Source organism: Scomber scombrus, chromosome 17 (assembly GCF_963691925.1).
Source record: "Scomber scombrus chromosome 17, fScoSco1.1, whole genome shotgun sequence".
Taxonomy (NCBI): domain Eukaryota; kingdom Metazoa; phylum Chordata; class Actinopteri; order Scombriformes; family Scombridae; genus Scomber; species Scomber scombrus.
This window is the reverse complement of record NC_084986.1, coordinates 27,702,525-27,722,789: the sequence shown is the minus strand read 5'-3', so window position 1 is coordinate 27,722,789 and position 20,265 is coordinate 27,702,525. Positions and strand designations below refer to the sequence as shown.

The window sequence follows — 20,265 nt, the reverse complement described above, 5'->3', positions numbered from 1 at the left end:
CACACACACACACAGACACACAGTTTACCTTTTTAACCGCCAGCTGCAGCGAGTAGCGGAACAGGGAGGGAGGCAGAGGGCAGGAGGCAGGGAGGAGGGGCAGCGGGGATGTTACGCTATAGGTTCGGCAGACTCGTTATTCTCCGTTACTCTACAATAATTGGTTGAAACTGCTTCACACGCTGCTGCATCGTGCTGTCTGACATGAGTACTGCACGCACACATTTCCCACAGAACCCACATGTCCGCAGCTTTTTGCGTAGTTTAGAGAGGCGAGTTGTACCAACGTATTTAGATGTCAAATTGCGTACCTGCTACACAAAATGCGTACAGGTTGGCAGGTCTGCAAGACTATCTAATCAGTATGTTCCTACAGAGAATGGCGGACCAAAAGGCCTTTTAGTGAAATGAGTTAATATTAACGCACATACCTAATAGAACAAGACTCCACCCAGACCCAGTTAGATTGTATAGTATTTGGTTCTTGGTTATTAGGAACCAAATGTACCTCCGAAGACCTCCAGAGTTGACTCAAGATTAGGTCAGTACATTTATAACCAAAAGGTTGTCCAGGCTCTGGATCTAACCACTTGGCAAAGCAGTATGAAGCCCTAGTAGGCTAATCAGATTCTAATTACAGGCGTCTGTATTCCCATGATCCTGATCTACAGGACTAGTCACAGAGACCTGTGTCAGTGAGCGTGTCTTGTCTTGTCTTGTGTGAACATATGCTCGATAGCAGTGGAGGAACCAACAAACCCAATTAGTGGTGGTCTTTCATCAGCTTACCTCCTCTGATTCTTGTTTAGAAGACGATTTCACTGACCCTCTTGATGTGGGAGTCTGAAACATGAACACAGGAATTCTTAATATAATCATGCAGTATCGCCTGCCAAACCACTTCCTGTAATGAGACCTCAAAGCCCTCGAATGTCCCTCACAGCGACATGGAAAACGTTGGAGACTGGGAAATCTGTCAGACTTGGTCTTCATAAAAGACAGACGTGCTCCCAGAGAGAGACTCTGTCAGCTCAAAGACTTTTAACATGGCCTGAAGATATGGTTCAGAAGCTGGGTCACTGATCATTAATGAAGCCTGGAGGAGACTTCTTAGCAAAAAGCTCTTTATTCCAAAAGGCATCTGGCTGATTATCAAGAGGCCTTATTACCCATGTGGAAAAGCCTTCATCATAAATCAAACAGGATTTCTGCATTTGTGATGTGGAAAACTTAAGCTGTGATTACCGCTCCATAATATTAATCAGATGATGTAAGATACAACACGCCATAAGTCAGAGCTGGAATAAAATGGGCAGTGTGAGGAAATGGATTTGGTGCAGCTGGAAGTTTTGGAAGCTTTTAGTGAGGGGTGGGTGGGGTAAAGAATACTCAGGTACCTGATGTGGGATAATATGCAGATTATGCACATTTCTTTTTAAATTGTTGTTGTTTTTTTGTATTGCTGTTTACACATTTTCCTTACCTAAAGAGATTACCTAATGCTGCTAAGTAAAGTGCACTAACATTTAAGTGTTAAATGATTACTTAGGGATAGTTAAATAGATTATGCTCCTTGTTGCTAGTGTGTGCAATATTGTAATTATTTTATTTATGATTACAATCTCTTTATTTTTATTTATTTATGTTCTGCAATATAATTGTTAATTTGTAAATAAATGTTTCTTTTTTTGGTTAAATTGAGACTTGTGTAACATTTGTTATCATTGTGTCATTGTTATCATGTAAACGAAGGGAGAAAAAGCAATATTGGCTCCAAATATCGGCCCAAAAAAATCGGCAGCTCATATCGGTCATCGGCCATAAAAAATCCATATCAGTCGACCTCTAGTGTAAACCTCCACTGAACTTTGGTTTCTTGTTGGGGTTTTTTTATGTGTTGGATTTCATGTGATTGGCTCAGTATCACTCATGTTTGCTCAGATCAAACATTTCCAGGCTCCAAAAATAATTAATATTTCAAATGCAAACTTTTGGCAGAAATGAAATCCCTGTACAGAGTGTTTTATTAGGATTTAAGACTTTATTAGTGCATTTTAACTGATGACATATGTAAGTAAGTTAAAATATTACCTGTCTAAGAATAAATACACACAAATGTTGATGTTTGAGACATCTGTGGGACTGGTTTAATCTCTTACATGAGCCACAACATTTTTTTAAATGTTAAGACTTTTATTAGATAATTAATAGATTACATTAATTTCTTGCTTTTTTTTTGCACGCTTTTCATGCCAGTGTTAACAGCTACTATAACCACATATCATTTCATTGACTATTTAAAGACTCCCTGTATGCATAAAAAGTTCTGCTTTGAGTAAATATTTATCTGAAATGGTTTTCAACAAAAAGATAAATAAATACATAAAAACTCAACAAACAACTTACAAATTGTTATTAAAAAATAGGAATAGGAATAAAAGGGATTTTGTTTTTAAATATAAGTTTAACTGCTGGATGCAACATGTGTCCCAGTTCACTGAAAACTCCATCCTCTGTGCCAGAAAGGTCAAATTTTGTACATCACACTTGGTTAAATTACATACTGGACCATGACTGGCTTCTTTAATAAGTTGTGATGTCATAAATCCTGCTCACATAGACTGTGAAGTAACAATAGGCACGACACATTTTTGAGTGAAGGGTTACCTTAAATACACAAAGGCATTACGCCATAATATAGAACATTTTAATAGTTCCATTTTCATGATCTCACCTCTTTGTCTGCTTCTGAAATCAAAGTGACAAAGTTGTCAGGAAAGACGCCTTCTTTTCCCCCGATCTCCCCTCGCCACCAGCCGGGCTCTCCTGTGTCCTGTCAGTAAAGCAACGGAAGAAAAAAAGTGGGTGAAATGTGAAACTGCACTTGTGCAATCAAATTGTGGCATTTGCTTATTTTACTGTGTCTCTTTTAGTTTAATACATATGTTATTTCTCAGTTTTGCAAGAAACTTCAGAAGAAATAAAACCTCACTGAGCAGCTTTCAATATCTAAGCCACTCTATTGTGGTAGGGAGGTCATGTAAAGGGTTAAAAAGATGCAGAAAGAGGCTGAGCAGAACAACAAAACCTGCACCTTCTGTATTTGTTTCTATTCAGCTGTCTTCTCGAATGTCACCACATGGTGGCAGCAGCTTTCAAGATAGTCCTTGCAGTGAAACCACAGGACTCATGGTCATGTGTCATTGTTTGCCTGCTGCTCAACAATAAACCCTGACTCATAGTCATCATACCTCCACAACCTGTCAGAGGTAGCTGAGCAGAGCTGAGCCAACCACCACACTGCAGAGCTTCATGTGTTGGCTGCTTGCCCTGTAATGCTTTACTCCTGAATGACAGTGTGAGACTCTGTAGGAAAGACTCAGGGGCCAATTCTCTGGATTAAGTTAGTCAACTGAGACTGCTAGAAAGAGTCTGAAGAAGTGCAGCGACAAGTGTGAAAGAGAGAAATGAAGATGTGAAACATGCCCGATGAGTGACAGATAATTACTGACTTCTAGGAACATATTTGACTGTTAGTAAAAGCAACAGGTCAAAAGGTCCACCTGTGTTAATAAAATTAAAGATAAATCAACTCTTCATGTGATCAGGACACGCATATTTGTCTTGATATTTGACATGGAGCAACTTTTTATAATAACTACATGGAAAATAACCTGTGACCTTGAATGCAACTGCTAGATCTGCAGCTGGGAACAACAGTGAAGTCTTTTGTCGTTTGGAAAAGTCATTACTTCAGTCTAATGCATTCAGAGAGCTGATATCATCTAAAAAATAATCTTAAGCATCATTATATACAGTTACCTATGAGCTAACACATCATGATACAGGTTGATGGTCTACCTGCTGGGCATTGCTGCCTGACGCACCTCCGGTGCCTTTTAATGTATATGTTATGTATCTATTTAAAGGCCCATATTTAAATTTAAAAAGTACATTTTTCTCCAGTTACTGAACTCTTTAGTAATGTTTTAACTTCCCAAAGACTAGTTTGTAATGGAATAGAGAGAATTGTTGCAAATTAACTCAGACTCAAGACTCAAGACTCAAGACTCATCTCAGTTTTCACGGATGTTGTGTCGATATAGTTACAAAACTAAGCTTGACTCTGCAACTGCATGGACTGTATCTCACCTAAAATGAATTCAGAACCAACTTTGGTAGATAATTATGGAGACATTTAACAAAACTGTTCATACTGCAGCCACAACAGTCTTAAATATGTAAGCAGACACCTGAGAAAACCTAGAGATTGTTAAGTTTGTCCAGGAAGGATTTGTGCCATGTCTAAGCATGTTTGGTTCAAACTGTCCAGCAGATATACAGTACCCGTCAAAAGTTTGGACACACCTTCCCATTCACATCAATGAGAGAGTGTGTCCAAACTCTTGACTGGTACTGTATGACATGCGAAAGCAAAGTCATCCACCTCAGGCAGTACCAGGTAGATGAGGTTAGCTGATTGGACAGGCTGACATTAGCTGGGCTGTTAAACTGATTTCACCATCAGTTTTTCACTTGTGAACAAGCACACAGGACGACGTAAGACAACCGATCTTGCAGATTAGTGCAAGATTGGTTGACGACTTCAATGCATAAAGTAGCGGTAGCTTACTTTGCTCAGTACGTGTATGATTTCACCGTCTTTCAGGCTCAGCTCGTCCTCGTTCGTGGCCTCAAAAGCAAAGGTGACCTTACAGTACTCTTTAGCTGAGGAAACAGAAAAAGTGGAGTCTCAACAGTGATTAAGGCACAAAAATACACACAACGAAACCAAATACAGCACACTAGATGTACATGTATTCACACATGTTTTTATTCATGCTAGCTTATCTTAAACCCGGTAGGTCTGAAAGCTGATGGATTTATCAGGGATCCTCCCAACCATGTCTACAACACAAGGCTTTACAATCATTTACTTATGGATCATTCTCAACCACTTTTAGTATTTGCAAAGAATTATTCTTCTCAAACTGAAGCTACAACTAAAGACGGATGCAAATAATGCTGACAAAACAGAAACATTTTAATAGTAACCAGTATCTAGCGCTATAAAACACACTTGAGTACTTTTATTGTGGTTTACCTTTGGATTTGCCCTCTCCGTCTGCTCTCTGCGAGTCTGTCATGTTGGAATGGGCGGGCTTTGCAGCAGATGGTAATGATGGGATTGGCTAAAATGAAGCAAACCATACAAATGGAAATGATTTATTGGACATGAGTGGATATGTGGCTCAATGCGGCGGAGTCCTGTCTGTGAGACAGACTATCCGAAACTGAATGGGAGGAATCATCTGATCCTGTTGTGTTATGGACGTTTTATGGATGGCGCCGTTAATTATGAATGGTTAGCAGTTAAGGATTGTAGAGCATATGGAGAGAAAGAAGAAAGGCTTGTAAAGTTCAACCCTTTTTTTGCTCTGTAAGGAATGTCGGATGTCACAACTTGTATCCAATGACAAGTGTTGGACTACATGGAGGCAAAAAAAACAAGGGTTGTCTGCTTCTGACTATGAACGATGGAATCATACATGAACACAACAGTTTTGTTTATTTCAAATAAGAGATTTATGTCAGTGTTGTTCTTTTCTGTGCTGTCAGTGATTTTAAATGGGTGGAGAAAAGGGATGTCATATATTTCCATGCACCAATCTGACTTTTTAGCAATATCAGAATTAGAATTTGATGACAGCTGTGGGTTGTTTCCTTGTGTTGTCAGGCTACTATCAATCAAATCTGATCAAACCAGCCCTTTGGTTTATGACCACATACTTGCCAAACTCAAGACATTCCCATGAGTCTCAGCTGTACGTTTCATTTAGTGCCAAATAACAAATGCTAGCATGGTAACATACTAAACCTGCATAGTGAGCATTACAAACATCACACCTCACTCTGAATAAATAATACCTAAGGACCTTATTTCTACATTTTAACTGTTGCTCACTTAGTTTTAAATCTTTAATGTACCAGGAAACTAATGAAGATTTCAAACCAGTTTTTCAGGAGCTTTGGTGCATACCATTTTCTTTAACCGGTTGAAACTAAGAAAGAAGTATAGTTTATCTGTCTCTTATGAGTTTGTTGCTTCCAACACTGACTGAGTTCATCTAAACTCAAATCAAGCTGTGCATGACTGTGACAGTATCCCTTTGATTTCCCAGGCAGGATGCTGTTTGCCTTTGCTACTACAGGGAGTAGAGGTGGGAGCAGTAAGTGGATTAATGTGGGTTATTCAAGGTAAAAACAGATACCGGAGGCTGTGAGAAGAGGGGAGTGGGACTATGCAATATGTGGTGATATGCAAGGAGTGGAGGAGAGTGAAGGAAGCTGTGTTAGTGGTGAAAGAGTGTGAGGGCTGTTGTGAAGAGGAGAGAAGGAAAAGAGGGGGAGAGTTTCAGAACGGAGTTACATGCTAAACTAATTAAGCAGTGAGCTGTGTTATTATAGCAAAATATAGCAATATGTTGTATCTAGTCTATGTGAAGATATCATCCATGTGTCCTGTATGTATGTTTCAAAACTGCAAAGGAAAAAAACAGAAACAGGAATACAAGATAAAACATTCCATGGGTTTTCTGCAGGTTTCCCAATTCAAAGAGGACTTCCTGGTTCTACACTGAATACAATGATACTTGATAGAAATCTAAAACAGTGCGTCAGATGAAGATTCCCTAACCCTGAATTCTGTCGGTTTTTTGTGTTTGTGTCATGTACATGTATAGAGCGGTGCAATGAAAAAATGTTACTTTATGTGGGTATAGTTGGGCTGTTTTTATATATAGTATTTATTTAACTTTTATTTTCTTGTTTTATTTTTATTTTTTTAATGAATGATGCACTGACTGGTGAGCACTTTTAAATTTCGTTGTACTGGTGACAATGACAATAAAGATCTATCTATCTATCTATCTATCTATCTATCTATCTATCTATCTATCTATCTATCTATCTATCTATCTATCTATCTATCTATCTATCTATCTATCTATCTATCTATCTATCTATCTATCTATCTATCTATCTATCTACCTACCTACCTACCTACCTACCTACCTACCTACCTACCTACCTACCTACCTACCTACCTACCTACCTACCTATCTATCTATCTATCTATCTATCTATCTACCTACCTACCTACCTACCTACCTACCTACCTACCTACCTACCTACCTACCTACCTACCTACCTACCTACCTACCTACCTACCTACCTACCTACCTATCTATCTATCTATCTATCTATCTATCTATCTACCTACCTACCTACCTATCTATCTATCTATCTATCTATCTATCTATCTATCTATCTATCTACCTACCTACCTACCTATCTATCTATCTATCTATCTATCTATCTATCTATCTATCTATCTACCTATCTATCTATCTATCTATCTACATGTGCTGACGACAACCGAAACCACAAATGTATTCGGGGAAAAAAAGACAAATGAATCTGGGTATTTTCCTTCAGAGTAAGCAGGAAACAACATGGGTGAACACACCTCTCATATTTTCAATACTATTTTTAAGCATGCACCATAACTGTTTTCAGCAGGATGGGGGATTATTACAGCACTTAGTACACCTATTGAACGCACCTTTCAAGTGCATTGACAGTTCCTCAGCAGACTAAAAATGATGTTTTGTCACCCAGAATCCTCCAAAGTGTTTGTGAAGCGCAGACTGTCAGCTTGATGTCTGAATGTGACAAATTGTCTACAAGTTGCCTGCTAGGTACAGATCAGGCGGGGAGTTCGGGTCCTCTGAAATGAGGCCAACACGGAAGTAACTTAAAACTGCATTCTATCCAGGGGGGCGACCGTTTTGGTGTCAAAAGGACTTCCGTCTCTATACAAGTCAATGGAGAATTCACCAACTTCTCACTTGATTTCTAACCTCAGTAAACGTTTTCAAAATGTGTTTATGGTCTCAATCGCTAGTTTAAAGCCTTCTTCAATGCAGTATGATGTTCATTTGGGACATTTTGGCCTCCCTGATTTTATATGTGACGATAAAGCAGGGTATGCATTAGGACGTGGCTATGTTGTGATTGACAGGTTGATTGGTTCACAGGTTCAGGAGGGCGCCTCATGCTCCTCCTGATGCCCAGATAAGTAGAATCCGTGTTTTTTTTTTACCCAACATGCACCTGAAATAGAACCTCAAAATAACTTTAACTTACATCGTTTTAACGCTGGTTGCAAGTTTACAAAGATTAAAACGTCAAAACATTTAATCACAATTGCACCTCGAAACAGCCTTTAAAGAAAGTTACCTTTCAGAAGATCACAGGGTAGTTTGTACTTTGCAGGCTCAGTGTTTCATTTCTGGAACTTTTAGCTCTCAGGGAAACCACCAATCATGTCTGGCTGTCTTAATATGATCTTTTATTTTTTTTTCCACAGCACACGACTGAAAATGTAATCTTGCAGTTTGTGTAGAACGCTAATAACAGCTAACCGCATACTGACAGGTTCTGTCAGAAAGAGCAGCCAGCATCATAGGCTAGCAACAGCCTTGATATATATATATTGATTGACACACATGTTGAATTCAGACATGGTGCATTGTTTATGTTTTTATATTGGATTAGGTGATAATGAGTGGGCCAGAATATGATACATTTATGTAAGCGCTGAAAACAAGTGTAATATTATAATTATTATTTACATTTTGGTGGTCCGTGGTCATGAATGTTGAAAATTGGGATGTTTTTATCTTTAACAGATATTTGTCAGGATTCAGGACATCCAGCTTGGAAATGGGACAATCCCAGACAAACCAGGATGTCTGGTATGCTGACCAGATGAACTTCCTCCAAAACAAAACAGAAATGAAAAAAAATGCCAATGACAGAAATGAATGTAAGGAGGCCTGTTAAGAGCATAAAATTGTGTGTCATCACAATTTTGCGTGGTATGTATGGAGACAAATTATGTAAATGACTCAAGCCGCAGTTTGTCTGATTTGCATGAAGTGCTGCTAAATGAGACCTGATGTCAGGCTGTGCTGACACAAGTTGCACATGTCTGGAAAGCAGTGGAGCACAAAGAATGCTTTTTGTTGCTTAACTTGGAGTATGTTTTAATAGAAGACACAGTTGGAACTGCTAGTGTGTCTTTATAAAGCGAGAAAGGCTGGATCGAAGAAAGAAAAAAGAAAATATTACTTGAAAGAAATGCAACTTAGATATCAGTTACTGAATGAGTTATAAAAAAAAAACATTGTGAGAGATTTTTGGGAAAGCTTTGGGTAAATTATAGCTGTAAAAATATATCAGACCTACTTAATAAGTATTTGAATGCAGCAAGAGGCCACGTGACAAATAAAAAGCTGTTGCATCGTTGCTTTTTTGTGTTATACTGTTGAAAAGAGAGCTACCTGAAAGTAACTCACTCAGTCTTTAGATCTGGCTTTAGTCTTTGTGTACGTCTGAAAAATAAATAAAATGAATTTTACACCTGCTTTTCCCAGATGTTGAAATTTCTGACATAGTTTCCTCTGCTGCAGTGATAAATAAATCAGGTGCAGCAGCTATTTGTAGAAATTTCCATTCCCTCTTCCCATATTTTACACCTTTAAACAGAACGCCTTAAATTACATATTGCATAAGTTCAAACACACTGTATTCAGTGATGTTGCTTTTTTTCATTTTGCCTGTGGAAAACTTTGGTGCTGCTGTTTAAGACATAAGAATGAACACACTATAACCATTGACTGCTAAGCTTAAAACGGGGCTGCAAATCTTTGTAAATTCTACGCACTGCACCTTTAATGCACCTGTCCTTTGTTTCTTTGTACACTTCTTTGTGAAAAGACTGTCATGTGTAATTAAATAGTGGAAATGTTTTAGAGAGAGGAACTCTCAATTTTCCTTTCTCTTTACCTTTGAACAGATGATAATCTCTCTCTGTAAATGAATCGTAATTTCACTTTACAATACAATTCAGCTCCTCTCAACAATATTCTACAAACATGATTCATTTCTGGTCAAATTACAGTTACTTGCAAATGGTGGCTTATTTTTTTTTAAGTATCGAGCATGCAGTTCACCTTTGATAATGTTTCATGTATTTCGTGCAAAGTTTGTGTCGCTCACTTTCTCCTTCTTCTCCTCTGTTTCAGGGCTGGGCAGTCGGGCCTTTAGTTTGACCGACCCTTCTCTGAAAATGTCTCCGAAACCGACGCCTCGGATCTTCTTGGGCTGGGCGATCACTCCGTTCCCTGAGGTTGGTTGAGGTGACGTTGGAGTGGCTGTGCTTTCTATGCCGCTTCCATCTGGGAAAAGAGAAGCAACCAATCAATCCACATTTGGAATGCTACACTGTTTTCTTCTCAGCCAGCAGAAGGTGCTAGAATCACAAAAATAACCCAAAAATCTAAACATATGAATGAAAAGATTTGTTCAAAAAGGTTTAGTAGTTGTTGTTTTGAATGCACTCAGTTTATCACAGCTATAATTCCAAACCTGATGAGTAAGGGGGAACCTTCGTGACACGATACCGTCATACAATATCTAACCTCCAGCTGCAGATCCTCAAATGTGCAAGCACACTGCAGGCAGAGCTGTTTTAAAAAGCTGCTTCACCTCCCACTCACATAACAAGCAGACAGAAGGCTCAGAAACATCCAGCTGCAGTCTAAACCTTCTTGTTGAGGCTTGTTTCTGCTGGGCTACAATCACACCTGAATAGCTTCATTACTACACTTAATTTGACTGAAGATTTATGACCATAATGGAAGAACATAAGAAATGAGGCTGCAAGGCTCTGCACATGTCTGAATGGGAGAAGAGAGTTGAATAAATAAAAACAGACTGACAGACAGACACTGTTCTGCTCCAGTGTCCCTCAATGTTGGGTGTTGGGTCACATTTTGAGTATAACAGAGAGACTTAAAGCAAGAAAAACAAGATGACTGTAATCAGCTGCAGTAAAGGCCCTCTGTGTTTGTTTTGGTATCATTCCACTCAAACCAAACATTGAATTCCAGAACTCTTGTGTTTTTCCAACTACTTCACATGTACGAGACCTTGCTGTGCTCACCGGTCTCGTCTGCGGCTGTGTCGTTGGACTCTCCGTCTTCTCCCGTGGCGTCCAGCTCTTTGACGAAGTTGGAAGGGAAGAGTCCCGACTTGCCGTTAAAGAAGCCGTTCCACCAGCCCTCCTCAACCTGCAGGCACAATACAGAAGTGATCATTTCTCTCATAATTCCCAAAAAGCAGATTTCTTAACAAGCCACATGTTTTGACTTGTTTTTTTAAAGATTTGAAAATCACTCTTCAATTCCACCAAGGCAAAAAACTAAAAATCGGAAGTTTTACATTTTAATCATTTTAAAAGCCAATTTAAACCATGAAATCACATCATGTCACACAGTCTGATAAATCTTATATAGATAAATATATTAACAATTAAAGTGCTCAATCCTCTCTTACTTGTTCTGACTTGTTAGCACCACAAATAACCGCAAGTGTGTCTTCAGTGTAAAAACATAACATGCTTGTAATATTACACCTACACCAGTGTACTCTGTTGCTGCCCTCAATACTGACAGGTCCCCTCCCCCCTTTTTTCCCTCTCAACCTTCACCATTCCAAAATACAACAGTTAGATGAGAAGGTGGATGTCATGTGACCTGGTTAGATTTAAAGTACCTCTTCGATGATGTCTATAATCTCTCCGATTTTCAGCTCCAGCTCGTCCTCGTTCTGCGGCTGGTAGTCAAACATCACCTTGCACTGCCTCTTCTTGGGCTCTGTGGAGACGAGAGGCGGGGCACAAAAATACCAGTTAGTCAACCTACCTACTGTGTTGCTTCGCGGGTGTGTGTGTGCGATTGTGTGCTAGTGTGTGTTCATGTGTTTGAGCTGAACTGTGTGTGTGTGTGTGTGTGTGTGTGTGTGTGTGTGTGTGTGTGTGTGTGTGTGTGTGTGTGTGTGTGTGTGTGTGTGTGTGTGTGTGTGTGTGTGCGTGCGCGTGCGTGCGTGCATGTGTCTCTCTCTCTGTCTCTCTCTCTCTCCTGTACCAAACACCAAAGCGGGGTGTGGGAAGGTAAGCAAGGTGTAATTTCCAGGAAGTGGGAGGGCAATCAAGAAGAATAAATTTTTTTTTTAAATAACACCGAACAAGGAACTGTGGGATTTTTCAGCTGGGTGATCCTGTGGAAAGCAGCAGACACGCCCTGCTGAACAAGCATAGCTGCACACAGAAAATTCTACCAGCAAAGAGGAAATGGAGTCACTTTTTTAAATTTTTTAGCATTACTTCAATGTTCAATGTTCAATTTGTAGCATATTATCAGTGGCAGCTTAATACACTGAACATCTGGTATAAAGTAGTTCAGTTATTGACTTGAGATGCATGTTCATGTGAATCATCTGATCAACTCACAAACCAATAAAAAAAAAACCATTTAGTTTCTGTTCAAAGCTGCAGTCATTCTTTTTTGGCCACTTGGGGGCAGCAGAACAAGCTGTAAAAACAACACTCACTTATAATTACTTAGTAGTTAAGGCAAACAGTTCTCTTTTTACAAAGATAACAGAGCAACATGAGCCACATTAGACAATTGTACGTTCAATATATACTGTTCTTTTCTCTTTTTTTCCTTTTGGCTTTGTTATGGTCTGAAGTCAAATGTCTGACTCTTTGGCTCCTATGTTCATTATGTTCATTGTGTTTCTGTTTAGCCAGCAGCTTTACTAGTTTTGATCTAAATGTAGCTCAGATTGATACAAAAATTCAACAGAATCTGGATTAGAGTTCATTGACAGGCCAAATGAATATATACATATCATTGTATATGTTTTGTCATATATATAATGTTTTCTTTTGTTTTATAGTATATACTACTATGGGTTCTATTATCTTCTTTATACCTCATTTAATTATACTGTAAATGAGGAATGGGGTTGACACATCATGTGACCTGAGCCTTAATCTTTTTAAGATGGTGCCTATACATTTGTGTTTTAGTATGAGGAAGAGCAATGTGCTCTTGATATCCCATTAAAATGTGCTTGTTATATGCCAAATATATGTTTAAAATAATTTAAAATTGTATGATCCTTCACTGCCTTAAAAATAGGGCCAACAATGATGCTTGGGGGCATCTATTTTGTTATACTTTCCTGACATTTCACCAGGGTATATGGTATATGCTGCTGGTGATAACAGTCATTGCATGCAGGGTTTCTACCAGGTCTGGGTATCAGAAATTTAAAAAAAAACTAAACTGTGTTATACATGTAGTGTCACTTCTCAGAAGAATAGTTCAGTGTACATGTTGTGGGTGTAGCAAGTGTGTGGTCAAGAAAGAGACACAATGCTAGAAAGAGAGATTAGATGTTGTAAATATAGCTGTGAATGTAGCAGTGAATAAATGCAACAACTTCTCAAGACCAAAGCAGAGTTCCTGTGTCTTGCTTGCCACTCAGCTGAAGTGAAGTAAGTAACCACTTCAGATCTCTAAATACTGTGGTACACCCTGATACTTTGATACCTACCAGGCCTAATACAAAATATAGGAAATGTTACTAATACCTTTTTTTAACAGTGCTATTGTACAATTATACCCTGAAGTCAAGCTCTATACTTGAGAAGCTTAAATGAGCCTGCTATTGTGTAATGATAGAAACATAGTAAGAGTAGACAGGGGAACAAAGACAGAGATGAACCTCCACTTGTGATAGGATCTTTGAACAAGACTGGGCATGGTGGAAGTATGCAACACACACACACACACACGTATATATAACAAAGCACACATGAGCTCACACACAGGAGATGAGGGTTAATTCATATTTGTTAGAGTCAACTTTGTTTTAACCAGCCAGATGAGACATGAATGACCACACACACACAGACACAGACACAGACACAGACACACACACACACACACACACACACACACAGTAACCTGCAGCATCTTACTCTTTGCGGGTGCTGGCGGTTGAGGCAGGAAGCCTCCGGTCGGGATGCCGATGGTGCTCATCCTCTGAACCAGGTTGGCTACGTTCCCGGCGCTCTTCTCTCTCCTCACAGGCTGAGACATCTCTTCTTTTGGCTCACTTTTTGTTTCCTTGACCTCTTTGGAATCCTTTTTCACTTCCTACAAAAAAATGAAAATACAGCAGTGAATGGGAAGCATTTCTAATGTTTCTATCCTTCCAAGTTCAAACATACAACATTATTCTGCAAGCTACTACAGCTATATTCCTGATACAGTATGTTTCAATACTGATCAATACATTTCTTTCCATATTTTTAAATGTATTTAATTGCGTCAAATTGATACAGATCATTTCAAAACTGGAAATTGAAACGGTTTTGATTTATTTTATAAACAACACTTTTATTTTGTAAACTACTTTCTTACAGGCAAATGGATATATTTGCTTATTGTTGCGGCCGCAATCTCAGAACCCATCAGCTGCTGTCTGATGATGATTCAGCCTATGGAGACAACGGCCAATATTTCGTGGTTGTCTTGATAACAGATATCGGGGCCAAGACTTCCTCTTCCTTGAGCTCGTCGTTGTTTACAGTCCAATTAGCAACTTCAGGTGTTTCAGACAATATTTCAGATCATCTCTATATGTAAATGCAGATAGTTTGTTTTTTTAAAGCCAATAAAAAGCTAAATCATTACAGGAACAGACACAGAGAGCACAACAGTGACACATCTGGTACGAGGATGACACAGTTGACCTAATATTAGGGGAGGGGAACATTTCTCCATCATGAGATGTGGACGTGGACGATTGCATCGATTAACAAAAGTCAAGAATCGATTATTTAAACGTTAGTTAATAATTTGCTGTTGACGGATGACAAAAGCAGAACCAAACTGTGAAGGCAGCGCAGCAGCCGGACAGTCTTATCGGGTGCACACGCTAGAGTTCATCTGTAGGTCATCTTAAAAAAAAGAAACGACTGCAGCATTTTGTTGATTGAATACCTTTGTAAGACGATCATGAAGTTTACTGTAAACTTTAAACGCTGTCACTCAGCTAACGCTAAAGTTAGCGGAGCAGCTAACAGAGCAGCTGACCAACACACACTGCAGCATGAAATAACGTAAACTCTGAGGTAAAGGAAATAACTCGGTGCTCAGTCTGTCTCACTTCTACAACCCTGCAGCTGCTCAGCATGTTGGACAGTGATGTTTGTCCCTGAGCTAACAGTACAGCAGAGAGGCTGCTCTGCACTGCTGGAGACATGCTAACAAACAGCTGCACTCCGCCTAGGGCTGGGCGAGTATGGCAAAAATCTGAATCACAATTAATTGAACTTTTAACCTGGATTACGATTAATGAACGATTATGTATTTTCAGTTTCTTTTGTTTTGTATTTTACACTGCTGCCCTCACACCATATTATGTGATATTTTCACACATGAGGATCTTTAGGGAGGTAAAATAATGATGTTTTAAGGTGTGACGCTGTGGTTAATGTCTAGTTTATTTGATTAGTACTATGTAAAGATCATGGTTTGGGTTCAAATGATCACTGGAGACAAGTTTTCAAATTCCTTAAAGATACTATATGCAACCTTTACTGTCATGGCAACAGTGAACACCACCATTAATTGACATGAGATATTAAGTCGATTAAGTTTCTAAATGTCGGTTTCCATTATTTTTCGATTAATTGCCCAGCCCTGACTCAGCCCTCACTTTGTTACTCTCATACAGGCAGGTGAGCTTCACCCCTACTAGGTCTATACTGTTGACTTATTTTAAAGTGAAGACATGTATGTTTAACATGCATGTTGACATTCAGATTTTAAAAAGTACGGAGTAAAACGGAGTTCATATTCATCTGACTTCTTGTATCAATTGATGAAGAATTAGCTGCGCTGTAAGGAAGAAGAATGAGGATGTGATGCATCGAGATGCATCAATAATCATTTTAGAATCGTTTCGTAGCCCTCTGAATCGGATTTTAATGGTATCGTGAGGTGCTGAGAGATTCCCACCCCTACCTAATATACAGTAAAACCCCCAAATCTGTCAAGCCACTCAAAAGGTTTACCATCCATCTTGAGTTACTGACTCTTTATTCTGTTTCACTTTCAGCAGAGGTTATTTATTTCCTGACCACCAACTGTAGCCTGACTATGAACCTAATTTCTCACCTCCAAACCCAAGGTGAGGATGTGTATACTATGTCAATGAGCTGTCACGGGGTTGACACAAAAAAACAATAACAAAACTCCCTGTGTTTCCCTTTTGACTGCAGCCAAAACACAGTGTTGTAGTGTGGATTTGCTCGATCAAACATTTGACCACATTCATCACAAGGAAACCATCACAAACTCACACAGTAACCATGTAGTAAAAAAGGAGTTAATAATGAAGACATTTGTTGGATAGGAAGGGGACGTGTGAAAAAAGGTGGATCAGTTTCAGACAACACAAGTTGAAGTAAAATGTGCATGAATATCAGCATTCTGGTCAGCTAAAGACACACAAAACAAACTATCGCTATGGCAACTTGCGTCAGTGTTCGATTGTATGAGTTACGGCCCACTTGGGCTAAATCTGGCTGTCGCTAATGATCCCAATCATGTCATGCATCCAGGCGGCTGTGAAACAGCTGCTGCATTCTCCCAGCCGGGGGAACTCCCTGACAACAGTCTACACAACACATCCAGGGCTGTGACAGTGTGGATTTGTACGTATTGCAACATATCCCTGCAGATCATTTTAAATGACATTAGTATGTATGCTGTTAGTATGTATGTACATCATACATTCTTCCATGAAAGAACAACTTCCCTTCTCTCCTCCACCCTCCACACTGCAGCAGTGAGTTGGGCTCAGCACAGTCCCATCTCTCCCATGGTAGAGTGAGATGGAGTTAGATGCCCATCTGTACTCATGAGCCCTATGCCTGGTGAAATGCTGTCAGGGAACACATCTCACCTGACAAAGAGTTCAAACCTCCGGTGGTGAGAGGTGTGTCTGGTGCTATTCACTCTCCTGTGATGAGGAATATGCATATATATGTCTCCTCTCCACAGAGGAAGAAGACTGAATCAGCTGCCAACAGAAGGTCACTGCTCACCCTCAGGAGGAGATTTTGTGTGCAACTAGTGATGTAACACTATGTGACACCTGTGTTACCGCTAACACTGCCCACTGGTGTGTGCACCACGTGCCACCCATATCAAAATCCACGACTGGAAAGAAAGTCCCAACAATGTGCAGACACACAAACACATGCTGTGCACTGTGCACAGTTTACAGAGTCAGTCAGTGACAGTGAGTGAGTCAGTGAGGATTAACGCGATTAGACCTTAACCCTGACAGCCCTAATATTAATAATATATATTACTATATATTCTGTCTGAAATTTGGCTTGCAGCAAAACTCGACTGTGTCCAGTGATTTTTTTTTTCTATGCAGGTTGTTAACAAGAGGAAAACTATCCTATTTTTGTGTGCCGAGAACTTTTTTCGTTTTGCCGAGGTATCAAAAGACATAAAAATTAATTTGGACTTTTTACTTTTGTACTTAAATACATTTCAGAGCCTGTACTTTCTTACTTTTACTGGAGTAAAGAGTTGAATCAGTACTTCTGCTCTTACTACAGTCTTTTTTTAAACAAGTATCTGTAGTACTTTTGCTACCTCTGCATACCATACAGGCAAGACTCAGAAAAAGATGCTTGCACTTTTTAATCATAGTGCGTTGTGTTAATTGATCAGCTGTTTTGTGTTTTACCGGAGCACAGCACGCGAACACACGTGTGCATGTTTTATGAGAGTAAACTGTCTGCCTATGTTTTAGTGAATATATTTTACCAATGTTCTGTGTTTTTTTTATTTTTAAATAATAATATTCTTCCTGTTTCCAGTCATTAAATTTCCTGGGAATCGGGAAATGGTTTTGATTGGATTTCGTGTGAATTCCCTTTCCCGGGGTTAAACCCTAGTCCACATTTATGAACTATAACGTCCTATGAACAGCGGTGTCAAACACACGCTGCACTCCAGCTGTTTCGGCAGCTAATGAAAATAGACTATTGATGACCCGTTACTGCTGTAGCTTTACTTTACTGTGTAGTAAAGAAAAAACCAGGCAGGTTCACAGGCGAGTGCTGATTCAGGGTGTTGATCAGAAGTATTTCAGACATGTGATGTTTCACATGTTTGTATTTACAGACCAAACTGACCCGACTGACAGCAGCAGATGTTAAAGTGCAATGTGCAAAAGCGCACAGATGAGCAGCTTTTATGGAGCTGTGGCAGAGACACACAGTATGAGCACAGATCTGAAGAATAAAAGATTCACTAACTTTGTTGTTTTTCTACTGGATGGAACAGAGGATGATGCTTTATTTGACACTGGGACTGACACAGAGTCCGAGGACAGTGAGCTTGCTGAGACTTGTTGCTACTTGGGTGCAATATTTTTGCACAGCTTTCGCTGTGCGAGTTTTTGGGACTCCAGTAAGCACACAGCTACACACTGTATTAAATATGTAAAGTTACTGTGTTCTTTTAAAAGGTTGAATTGAAACTCATAACCTAACCTGAACCCAGTCTGAGTTAATATACCAGTCCAGTTCAGTTAAATCATTACCAGACCATTAATCACTAACCAGACACACTGTTTCAGGTGTAAAATGTGTGTTTTAATTGTGTTTCTAATAAAAGTAAATTGAGAAAGTTTCGGAGTATAAACATATGTGTTTATAAATGAATAGTTACTGGTGCATTCAAATGAACCAGTCTTTAATAGAAAAATACCCAGCCTGACACCCTCCAAAGTAGACTGCGACATACACCGGTTTTTACGGTACGTAGAAGAGTTCGGTGAGCTGTTAACAATAAACTAAATGTTTGGGCCAAGGGTGGAGACAACCTCCTTCAAAAATGAAGTAGGTAAAATGTGCAAGGTGTGTGTTATTGATTATTTCCTGTAGAGTTTCAAGGGAAATGTGGTGGAGGGAGGAAAGGTTTTAATTCCCTCCTAGACCTAGAAGATCCCACACAGTGTTTCCCATTAATGATATAGACTGTAGCAGCCCGCCATAGTCTAATTTGTGCCGCTACAGTCTCACAGTGAGCTGAACACGTCTGTGCACTCTACAAAACGTTACGTTGGTTTAGGGCTGAGCGGTTTATAGACTTTTAAGATATATATCAACGTATAAACCAGATATAGGACGATACGTTATCTTCTTTTGTGCAGATTATATTGTTGAATTACTGAATGAAGTTCAGACAATTTTCAGAAAGAGGAGAGGAGCAGCTAATGTTACTCTCCCTCTGCTCTCAGAGAGTCTGTTCAATGCAGGAATACCACTACTTTATTCCTCCTCACTGTTCTGTATAAAAGGTCCAGACACGGAATAGGCAGACAGAGTTGCTCCGTCAGTAAACGGCTACAGGACGCTGTTATTAGCAGCTGTGGTCAAGCGAGGTAGAGAGTGACTGAAGAGAGAGAGCGCTGACAGTAAGAAAGCCGGTGAATCAGATCAATAAAACGTTATTTTCTGATTGTTTCCCAGCGGTTACGTTCAACAGCACAAATAATCTTCCCCACACACCTCCACCCAACCCTGCAGCTCAGCCTCAAACCTCTGAACCCCTGAGTGCTGTTTAAAACACAGCAGCAGCTTTATGCTGCTTTAGTTGGTTCAGTTTAAAAAAACAAAGTCTTAATGAGAGATCTTCTTTATTTCCAACTGTAAAATATATCAACTCTGATCCTGACCCACTTCTGACACATCTGGAAGTCGAGTCTTTTATTGATCAGCAGACAGTTAGTTTAGTTATTTGAAGAAACACAATGTAGAAAAAGATATTAACTGAAACAGTATTTTATATGTTCATAAGTAATTCACTAGTTGAACTGCTTTCTTTGTTTCACAGCTGAAATATGGGCATTAGTCTTTTTTTCTAGTTTGTTTGTTTCAAACATTGATTAACTGTGCTTTGTGGCTGTGACCTTCTTGTTGTGTCATCACCAGTTCAACCAGTAGTTAAATTACTAAAGCACAAAAAAAGAAAATTCTAGACATAACCTCTTCATTTTGCTGTCGCAGTGTACCAGAATGATGCATTTGACTTAAAAATGTACAACATTTTCTACGGAGGAGCATGCCCCCAGACCCACCACCACAATAGTCTCTCAAAATTCTGTGGGAAAAACTGCCACAAGAGTTCTGAGGGCCACCAACAACACTGCCAATAGTCCTGAACTGGATTCTAGAATCATGGTTTC

At 39.4% G+C, this 20,265-nt stretch overlaps 1 protein-coding gene across 1 annotated transcript in view; it reads right to left on the bottom strand.

Moving 5' to 3' along the window:
- cd2ap (CD2-associated protein) overlaps positions 1 to 20,265 on the bottom strand; it is a 76,129-nt gene that overhangs the window by 27,892 nt on the left and 27,972 nt on the right. Inside the window, exons 3-10 of the mRNA XM_062437124.1 lie at positions 13,961 to 14,138; positions 11,683 to 11,783; positions 11,072 to 11,198; positions 10,126 to 10,304; positions 5,105 to 5,192; positions 4,634 to 4,728; positions 2,735 to 2,833; positions 790 to 843 (exon numbers count right to left, since the gene is read on the bottom strand). Coding sequence (XP_062293108.1) covers positions 790 to 843; positions 2,735 to 2,833; positions 4,634 to 4,728; positions 5,105 to 5,192; positions 10,126 to 10,304; positions 11,072 to 11,198; positions 11,683 to 11,783; positions 13,961 to 14,138 — 921 coding nt within the window. The remainder of the gene's footprint in view (positions 1 to 789; positions 844 to 2,734; positions 2,834 to 4,633; positions 4,729 to 5,104; positions 5,193 to 10,125; positions 10,305 to 11,071; positions 11,199 to 11,682; positions 11,784 to 13,960; positions 14,139 to 20,265) is intronic.